Below are 9,527 nucleotides of genomic sequence, written 5' to 3'. Positions count from 1 at the left end.
GTGGTCAGCTTTGATTGGTGCTCGCGTTTCAGCCAATCAGCATCCTCCATCTGTCTACCCCAACGGCCGCTAACTCACCAACCACGTCCACGATTCGAGCATTATCGGCTAGTTCGTCGTAGAGTAAGCATCCTCGTCGACCGGACTTTCGTTGTCCCGGCGTCTGAAAATGCGATTCTTCAGCTCAATTTTCCTTCTGTTGGCGGTTACGATCGTCACCGCGGAAGTCTACTTTGAGGAAAAGTTCCTCGACGGTGAGTAAACACGCATCCAGACATTTTCCATCGTAATTTCATTCTTATTCTGTAACTCCATTTCGAAATGCAGCAACCCAAACCAAAGATAGTCTAGAACAATTAACGGAACTTCCCTACGTGTTTTCATAGGAAAAAACCACACCCATGTCTTTAATTAAGATAGTTGTGTAGTAGAGTGGAAAATTGATTTATCGGGGAGTGCTTTCCAGAAAGATCTGCTAATAGATTCTAAGAGAGACCGAGCGGTGTATTTCTCCTTGGTAACCACACGCCCTTGCCTCGATCGTTTCCGCAATACCGTGCTCTCTATATGTGCACACGGATTTCTACTTAATTAATGCTAGATTTCATGATCAAGCGCCGTAGAATTGTTTACGATACCATATGCCACAGAGGAAAATCGAAGTTGCCGTAAACGTGGCATGAGAACCGTCTCGTGGCGAGGGCTATAAGCATACGTTGCATTTCGCCGACATGACGCGCAATCGATTGGTTGATCTGTGTTGAACGCTGAGAGCGATGCAATTATACAGGGTGTCCCAATAATTGTGGTACGACCGACAAGAGGGTGATTCTATATATAAAAATATATCTAAAATATACAATAATTAAAAGATTTCATACAGAGCTTTGTTCTTAATGAAAACAAATTTGAAAATATATTTTATATATGTGAACTTAATTACCGATTGGATATGAATAAACAATCTATAGGATGTTTATTCTACATGTAATTTAAGTAAACAAGATGTAAAATTTTCAATTTTAGACCATTCAGTTTATGATTTTCAAGAAAATGTAATTTGAACACGTTAATTAAATCCGGTACGTATTTAGTAAATTTTTAAACTTAATTTCCTCGGAAGCGGAACATCTTAAACATCTTAAAAAGATTTTATTTTGTAGTTTCGGCTTATTTTCACATGTAGAATAACCTCCTGTTGATTATTCAATTCTGTCCAGTTCGGAATTAATCAAGTTCGGGTATAGTTCACAAATTTTCAAATCTCATTTTCTCGAAAACGTAGCGTCCCATGACAAAATCGTATTCTATATTTTCGACTTACTTTTTTAAGAATAGAATCGTCCATTTATCAATTATGCCATGATTACTAGGTATTCCGTATATGTTTATTGAGTTTGATTCGATCTTTAGATTGATTTCTTTGTAACATTGTTTGTATGTATGATAATCAATATAGATATCGATTCTGTTCAAATACAACTAATAACTTTCAGATTACTATCTCTGGCGAAAGATAGTCGATTAAATTCGATGATATAAATTTGATAAAATTATTAAGATTTTCGAAATGGTTATTTATATAATTATTAGATTTTGTTGCATAATAAATGATGCTTTTTCATGAGATCTTGTTTTAGGTAGAATATCCGGTAATTGTTTTTGTTTGGAAATTATTTATTATGCAACAATTTATTCTTTATATAATATCTTGTGCTACAAAAATCTTAATGTTTTTATTCTAGAAAATTTTTTGCTGTAGATTGTTTGTTAAATTTGTATTTCATATTTCTTACATTAAAATCACGTAATCAAGGATTTATTTTGTTATAATAAGATTTTTAAAACCATTAGCATCAAATTAGCATTTTCATGAATAAATATTTTACAGATTCCTGGGAAAAGAATTGGGTATATTCTGAACATCCTGGAAAGGAATTTGGAAAGTTTGTTTTAAGCCATGGAAAATTTTGGAATAATCCAGACAATGATAAAGGTAAAGAAATTTTTATATCTTATAGAGCATTTATATGAGTTGAAAAACATGATTCTCTATATATACGATTTAATAAAACAACTGATACAATAATTTCTCTCATTTGCCACAGGTATCCAAACATCTCAAGATGCCAGATTCTATGCCCTGAGCACGAAATTCAAGCCATTCAGCAATAAAGACAAAACGCTTGTTATTCAATTTACTGTTAAGCATGAACAAAATATCGACTGCGGCGGTGGATACGTGAAAGTATTTGATTGCTCGTTGGATCAAAAAGATATGCATGGTGAAAGTCCATATCAGATCATGTTTGGTAAGAATCTTTACCTATTTTAAAGCGATTTGAATAAGAAACCGAGCCTAGAGTCACTGGTTATGCCCTGTGGCATGCTGGTGCTAATGGATCTCGGAGAGTGAATTCTTACTTATGCCCTGAATATAGTAACCATACATATTTCAGGTACCTTTAAAGATACATTAACCATTTCATTAATTAAAGATGATTGATAAAACAAGAAAATGTTAGATCTAGTGAATATTAAAAATGCTTATTAGGGTTACTTTCTCTCTTTGTTACAAAAATACATAGTATGTATTATATGTATTTGGCAGGAATCCAATGAACATGATCATTGCTAAATGTGATATTTCTTCACAGGACCTGATATTTGTGGACCAGGAACAAAGAAAGTTCATGTGATCTTCAGCTACAAGGGCAAAAATCTTCTGATTAACAAAGATATCCGCTGCAAGGACGATATATATACCAATTTGTATACTCTGATTGTTAAGCGTGACAACACATACAAAGTAAGGGAATATAACTGTAACATTAAGTTTTAGAAATATATATCGAGCCTAGAGTCACATGTTCTCATTGATTTATTGTGGGGAATAGGTGCTAGAGGATCTCGAAGAGCAATGATTATCTTGTTCGTAAAGTGTATATAAGTTACGTTACTTATTTACGATAGTAGCAAAGAACGACATTTTCTGTGATTCATATATACGTATTTGTTGGAAAATGGTTAGCTTTCCTTTTATTTAAATGTTTATATTTGTTTCGTAGGTTTTAATCAACAATGAGGAGGTTGAATCAGGTGAATTGGAAGCAGATTGGGACTTCCTTCCACCGAAGAAGATCAGAGATCCGTCCCAGAGCAAACCTGAAGATTGGGACGACAATGCTACCATTCCCGATCCAGATGACCAAAAACCAGAGGACTGGGACAAACCCGAGCACATTCCCGATCCCGAGGCCACTAAACCCGAAGATTGGGATGATGAAATGGACGGAGAGTGGGAAGCTCCAATGATTGATAATCCCGAATATAAGGTTAGTTGTACAAAATTGTGTCTAAATAAATTAAATTCAGATTTATGCTCACGTAAATTAATTTCTTTGTATTTAGGGTGAATGGAAACCGAAACAAATTGATAATCCTAACTACAAAGGACCCTGGATCCACCCAGAGATTGACAATCCTGAATACACTCCTGACCCAGAATTGTACAAGAGGGACGAAATTTGCGCTATCGGTTTCGATCTCTGGCAAGTAAAATCTGGTACAATATTCGACAATGTCCTGATTACGGATGATCCTGAGGTCGCTCGTAAATTTGGGGAAGAAGTTTGGAAACCCACTATTGTAAGTATTAAGAAAGATTATATCTAATTATTGGCAGAAATAATGATGTTAGAAGCGTTGCTGATTCTAATGAGCGATAAAAAAGCTGGAATTCCTCGTTGCTGAAGTTACATAATTATTATTACGATTTTGAATATCAAGTTACATAAATTTATTTGGCGATCATTTGCGCGTTGTAGGAGGGTGAGAAAAAGATGAAAGAGGCTCAAGATGAGGAGGAAAGAAAACAGAGACAAAAGGAGACTAAAGAAAATGAAGATAATAAAGATGATGATGAGGATGAAGAGGCGGATGAAGAGGACAATAATGTCCCTGATACTGAAGTAAGCTTCATTTAAAAAATATTAAAAGCTATTCCTTCTATTTAATTCTCATGATGATTCTATTTAGCTCTGATTTAAATTGATTGATAAAATGGCTAGAATTCTTCGTTGCTGAGAATGAGATGAAACAATTCCGACCATCTTAACATTTTGGCTGTATTACTAAAATTTGTCTTTCCGTATTTTTCAGGAACATGATGAATTGTAAATAATGTGTTGTGATGGACACGAATACAGACTGTATTCCAGGAGCTGTGTGGCCGCGACACGCACTAATTTTCTATAAGAACACATATAAATCATAGCGATAAAAAAGAAAAACTAACCATTGCCATAAAATGAATCGGATCCCTTTCGATCGAACGAAATTCTACGGGGAAAAAGAAATATTTATTAAATTCGTGGACAATTTGAGTCAGTGTACCCATAAGAGTTCTTTCATTTTTTTCTAAAGAAACATGGCCTCATCTTCGTAGCCTGAATTTTCAAACCTAGTCTTCAATCGTTCGTTCGTGTTCCATGAAATTCATCGATGTGAGGTTACTGTCCCGAACGTTGAGTGTCAAAAAAAAAAGAAATCAAAGTGCTCATTATGTGCTACCAAAATACATATGGTGTATATATATATATATATATCATATAGAGTCATCTTGCCCCGTGTCCTCCCCTCCCCATGACACAGCTCCATGAAAGACTAAGTTGTTCCGTTTTTGTTTGTCAAGTGTTTTTATATACAATTGAAAGATAATTGAAATGTAATTTAATGATGCTATATTATATATATATATAAATATATATATTATATATTATTTCAATTTCCGTACAGTGTACGCGCGTATTAAACATCTCGCTCCACCTAAAATGTAAGAATGATTGGATGTATGCAGACATGACTGAATGAAATATAAATATAAATATGATTGGTACGATTATGTATTAAAAGCAAAACCAAGTAACCAATGTAATAAAATAAATAAGACTTTTCTAGACGTGCCCAGGCCGTTTATTTTCGCCTTTTGATTAATACGGTTATTATCACATGATAGTTATATTATATCAAAGGCAATAAGCTAAACATAACTTGAAAACATTATCACAATTATTGAATTAATTAAAGAAGATATACGCGGAATGTGCAATACATAATTTATAAAACAAATTGCAGGCTAATTAAGTATATAAATACAAAGTCTGAATTTTCTTCATTGTAATCTCATTCGTTCTATAAGGCATAGTCGCCATTCATAAATTTTATGATATAGTGGGTATGGTATATAAAGTTTCATGAGCGCCCAATTGCTGGGTTAACCAGTCAAGACCTTGTGTAGAACCACAAGCGTTTGTAAGTGAAGATGAGCCTTGTATATGCCATGCTCGACCGCAACATAATTTTTGCAAACACAGGATATCAGTTAATTCTTCGACACTAGCGCAACCAGCGAGGTCCTACAAAATTAAAAAGCAATGGATCAAAAACCCCATAGATAAAATTAATTAGAAGTTTATCAATGATTCATGTATAAGAAAATATTGTAAAACTCACTTGTTTATTGGCATATATCAGGAATAAAGCGTCTTTCAATTCGCGTTCATTTACAATTTTTGATAGTTCGTTCTGAGCCTCTTCGAATCTAGATCTATCACTGGCATCAACTACAAAGATTACTGCCTGTGTATTGTGATAGTAATGTTTCCATAGTGGCCTAAACTTCTGTTGTCCACCAACATCCCATAAAGTGAATACCAAATTTTTATACTCTAGACTTTCTACATTAAAGCCAATTGTAGAAATTGGCGGCCCGGAGAGCGTGATGCCTCTTATGGCTGATAGAATGCTTGTTTTTCCAGCACCGTCTAATCCCAAGATTACCACACGCATATCAATCTTCGTGCCGATATGTACTCTGTTGTCCTGTAATTCCATTATGAATTATTGTGATACTTCGACTTAATAACGTAAACACTTACGCGGCTGAATATTATAGGTATAGAAGACTCTGGTGTGAGGAAGTCAGGGCCAAGTTGAGCATAATGTTGCTGCTGTTGTTCCAACGTAGTTAACACTTCTTTAACTTTCGTTGCGCTACTTAATAACTTCCAATCTTCAGAATCTAGAATACTTTCGCACTGAATGCACACATCAGCTACTTGAGACCTAGTGGTAGTTAAGTCCTGTTGTTGCTGGCTTAAAGCGCATAATCTCCCACGGGTTTCTGTTTCAATACAAGAGATGGCTGCATTTTCTTGTTCAGCCAATAGAGCTCTTAGTTCCTCAAAATGCTGACGTACTCTTTGTCTTGCATCTTCTATTGCCCATCCTTCTAGCTCTTGTATTACCGTTTCTAACAACAACAATCATAATAAAGATTTACTATGGATTTACTTATTAAGTCTTTGCATTAACTACTGTTCAATAAAAAATTGAAATAAAATATGAAAGTGTTAGAATAACGAGAGCAAACATGCCTATTCTGTGTGCTGTATCTCTCATACTCTCCATAAATTGTGTCATTTTCTGCAGAGCAGTGACAATAGATTTTCTAATATTCTCTGCCTCAACTTCCACCAAAGCTAGCTACAATTAGAATAGACAGTAGAATATTGATCATTAATTACAAATTATGTTTGTTACCTTATGCGTACTATGTCTACCATAATCCTTGCACAAATAGCACATAAGGGAATTATGGCAACCTTCCTGAGTGCAAGTAAATTCTGCAACATGTGTTGTATGCACTGGACACTTTGGTTTGTCCTTCGGTTTCTCTGATAGAGTTACACGTTTATGTTTGCTTAAAGTCCTTGAAGAATGAATGGTACTATCACAATTCTCACACAAATGTGTCATACAAATTGTACAATATAATACTGCTGTATGAGCTTCATCTTCATCGCAAGTTTGATTAGATTGTAATCTCTCCCTTTCAAGTATAGATAGTTTCTCACTGTTGGACTGTTCTAGTCTTTCTAGCAATTCTATTAGAGCAAAATTCTTTTTCAAGTTACAGACATTGTTCTGACTAATGCCTGTTGGCTGTCTATCAAAAGGACACAATAAGAACTGCTGATCTGTCATACAAGGTCTCAATCGTAAAAGACATGAATGACATACTGTGTGACCACAGTGTAGTAATCTTGGTACTTTTATTCCTTCAACAGTAAATACTTCTTCGCAGACACGACATTCCAATACCTAAAGATTGATATTTAAAACAGAATCAGAAATTTAAGATAGTTTATTTGGTTTGGTTTATTAAATATGCTTAACTTACATTGGTTCTTACAGTAGGTTTTAGAGTCTGTTTAAAGTATTTGCTCAGACGATCCAAGTTGTCAGTCATGATAATTTCTTTATTGAAATTAGATATATATGAGAAATTATTAATAATTACAGAACAATGGGTATTAATGCAAGTACTCCACTTTTTAAGCAAGTTTTAGGTTAGAGAGTATTTTCATATATAAAACTGCATAGAATATTTGTTAGCTGTAATAATTCGTGGTTAATGATATACAATAGACAGAAAATATTTAAATCAGTAATAACAAATTACTTATAACAAATAATAATGTAATTTAATTTTTGTAAAATAAGTTTAGAAGCTTAAAATATTTTTGCATAACTTTTCCACGTGTTTTATCATTTAATTATACAATAAAAAATGATTGTTTTAGATGATTTCAAATAAGTAAAGTTTTATTTTTTTACTAGATACAGTGCTGTCTTAATAATTAGATGCAGTTCAGAAGAATTTCGTCAATTAGCAAGACAGTCTATTCCAAGGTCTTCTTGCATTCAAATTTATTAATTGATGATATTAGTAAATTAACAAGTTACAAGTTATATATTATAGATGTCTTTTCTATAATTTTATATATAATTCATATAATTTTATATTAGATCATATTAGTTGACTTCTAATTCGTAAAATTGACTTCCAAAGCTTCATTTGTTACATAAAAGAATTTATTATGTAAAATTGTACTATAGTTGTAAAATTTCACTGATAATATTTATTCAATTCAATAATGCAAGAAAAGAAGACCCCAAAATTCTATTTCAGCTTGAAATATTTAGTAATATTACAATTTTAGGGCATATTTACAACTACATTCACAATGTATCAAGACGAATATGCAACAATTCTAATTTTCTGCACAATTTTCAGCATGGAAGAAATTCAGCTCTATGAATTACCACCTCTAACGATCAAACGGCCTAACTATATTTACATTTTTTCCTCCGGTGTTTTTAGTGACTAGAACGTGCGTATCCACTGTGAAAGTGGCAATGATAATGAAAACCTAGCCAAAAGCAGATGCTTAGTGTACATTTTTTATTGTCATTTTTATATGAGAAAAGTTTTTTCAGCAAACATCAGTCGAGCGACGGAATCAAATTACTACACGAATTATTACATACACAGCAAATGAATGGATTATAAAATTATATAATTATTGTAAACTTGCAAATTGTATTGAATGAAACAATTTTAATTTGCAAATGAATAAGGCGTCTAATAATTTAAAAGCATTTCATCATCCACAATCATTAAATCCTTCCTAATACCCATAAGTTTAAGAAATAAGTAATAAAAAACGACGATAGAGTTCAGGAAGATTGGTATGTATTGGTAAGTATTAAGAGAATAAGATACCATAAGAGATATTCAAAATTCCTTGAAATTCCTAAAAATGGCCTAACATTCTGAAAAAATTCGAGTGCAATAACTTGGAATATTGACTACCAGAAATCCCTAGTGTGCATTTTCTGGTTTTATTAACTTTGCATTGGCGATCTCTCTATTCGCCTTTACTCATGACACAACAATGAAATAACTAGATTTTGTCGCATATGCGAATGCGTCTTAAATTTGTACAGAGCAGACGACTTATCGCCATTTTACCCAGGTAATTGAAGAATAACGTAGGGAGTACGAAATTATAAAGATGTTGACTGTAAGATCAGCTTTACGAGGATTCACCAGATCCTTCAAAACTACTGCTGTTAACAAAAGTGATCACGGGCCAGAAGGTTTTCCCGGTGCCGTAAGTAAAAAGATAATGTATTATTCTATAACACATAACGAAATCTAACTTAATAATTTTTTGTCAAAATAAAAATAAACTATAGAAACTTGAAATAATTAACTGCATCTTTTTTAAACATTTACTATCCCTCCTTTTCTTATCAATGAGAAACAATAAAAATGTCACTTTTCTTTTTACAGAACTTACCTTTTAGCATCGACAACAGATACAAGTTATGTGCAATTTTCATTACTTTCTTTGGAAGTGGATTTTCTATTCCTTTCTTTGTTCTTCGTTACCACTTAACGAAGTAATATGTGTGAGTTCTATCAATTTATAGTTCCTATGAAGCACCTCAATGTAAATTTGGATTTATCATGATTATTGTTTTACAGGTATTACAGCATTAACATTAATAAATTAGTCTAATACTGTTGCAAAACATGTAATATGTACCATAGATTTATAATAAAAATATTGTAAAATAAAGTTTTATAAGTATTGTTTAATAAAGTCATAGTGTCA

At 32.9% G+C, this 9,527-nt stretch overlaps 3 protein-coding genes across 5 annotated transcripts; 2 read left to right on the top strand and 1 right to left on the bottom strand.

Moving 5' to 3' along the window:
* The first annotated feature begins 96 nt into the window (after positions 1 to 96).
* Positions 97 to 4,960, top strand: LOC122576706 (calreticulin). The gene is made up of 8 exons (XM_043747376.1): positions 97 to 254; positions 1,892 to 1,996; positions 2,109 to 2,312; positions 2,658 to 2,809; positions 3,069 to 3,335; positions 3,412 to 3,648; positions 3,828 to 3,971; positions 4,162 to 4,960. Exons 1-8 carry the CDS (start codon positions 170 to 172, stop codon positions 4,177 to 4,179), a joined length of 1,212 nt encoding a protein of 403 aa, XP_043603311.1. The 5' UTR covers positions 97 to 169; the 3' UTR covers positions 4,180 to 4,960.
* LOC122576703 (E3 ubiquitin-protein ligase TRIM23-like) lies at positions 4,260 to 8,223 on the bottom strand. 3 transcript variants are annotated; one of them, XM_043747372.1, is made up of 7 exons: positions 8,205 to 8,223; positions 7,244 to 7,320; positions 6,604 to 7,164; positions 6,438 to 6,546; positions 5,940 to 6,313; positions 5,515 to 5,883; positions 4,260 to 5,417 (listed from the first exon to the last, which is right to left on the bottom strand). In XM_043747372.1, the coding sequence occupies exons 2-7, from the start codon at positions 7,310 to 7,312 to the stop codon at positions 5,223 to 5,225; spliced, it is 1,677 nt and encodes a 558-aa protein (XP_043603307.1). In that variant the 5' UTR covers positions 7,313 to 7,320; positions 8,205 to 8,223; the 3' UTR covers positions 4,260 to 5,222. The 3 variants fall into 3 exon arrangements, with proteins under 3 accessions (XP_043603307.1, XP_043603306.1, XP_043603305.1); XM_043747371.1 differs by lacking the exon at positions 8,205 to 8,223 and adding an exon at positions 8,078 to 8,125; XM_043747370.1 differs by lacking the exon at positions 8,205 to 8,223 and adding an exon at positions 7,681 to 8,051.
* Positions 8,224 to 8,838: 615 nt separating this feature from the next.
* On the top strand, positions 8,839 to 9,491 carry LOC122576186 (cytochrome c oxidase subunit 7C, mitochondrial). Its single transcript, XM_043746091.1, has 3 exons — positions 8,839 to 9,020; positions 9,203 to 9,321; positions 9,398 to 9,491. The coding sequence occupies exons 1-2, from the start codon at positions 8,922 to 8,924 to the stop codon at positions 9,314 to 9,316; spliced, it is 213 nt and encodes a 70-aa protein (XP_043602026.1). The 5' UTR covers positions 8,839 to 8,921; the 3' UTR covers positions 9,317 to 9,321; positions 9,398 to 9,491.
* The last annotated feature ends 36 nt before the right edge of the window (positions 9,492 to 9,527 follow it).

This window comes from Bombus pyrosoma, linkage group LG16, assembly GCF_014825855.1.
Source record: "Bombus pyrosoma isolate SC7728 linkage group LG16, ASM1482585v1, whole genome shotgun sequence".
NCBI lineage: Eukaryota > Metazoa > Arthropoda > Insecta > Hymenoptera > Apidae > Bombus > Bombus pyrosoma.
The sequence above is the reverse complement of the archived record's forward strand: the minus strand, read 5'-3'. Positions and strand labels throughout refer to the sequence as shown.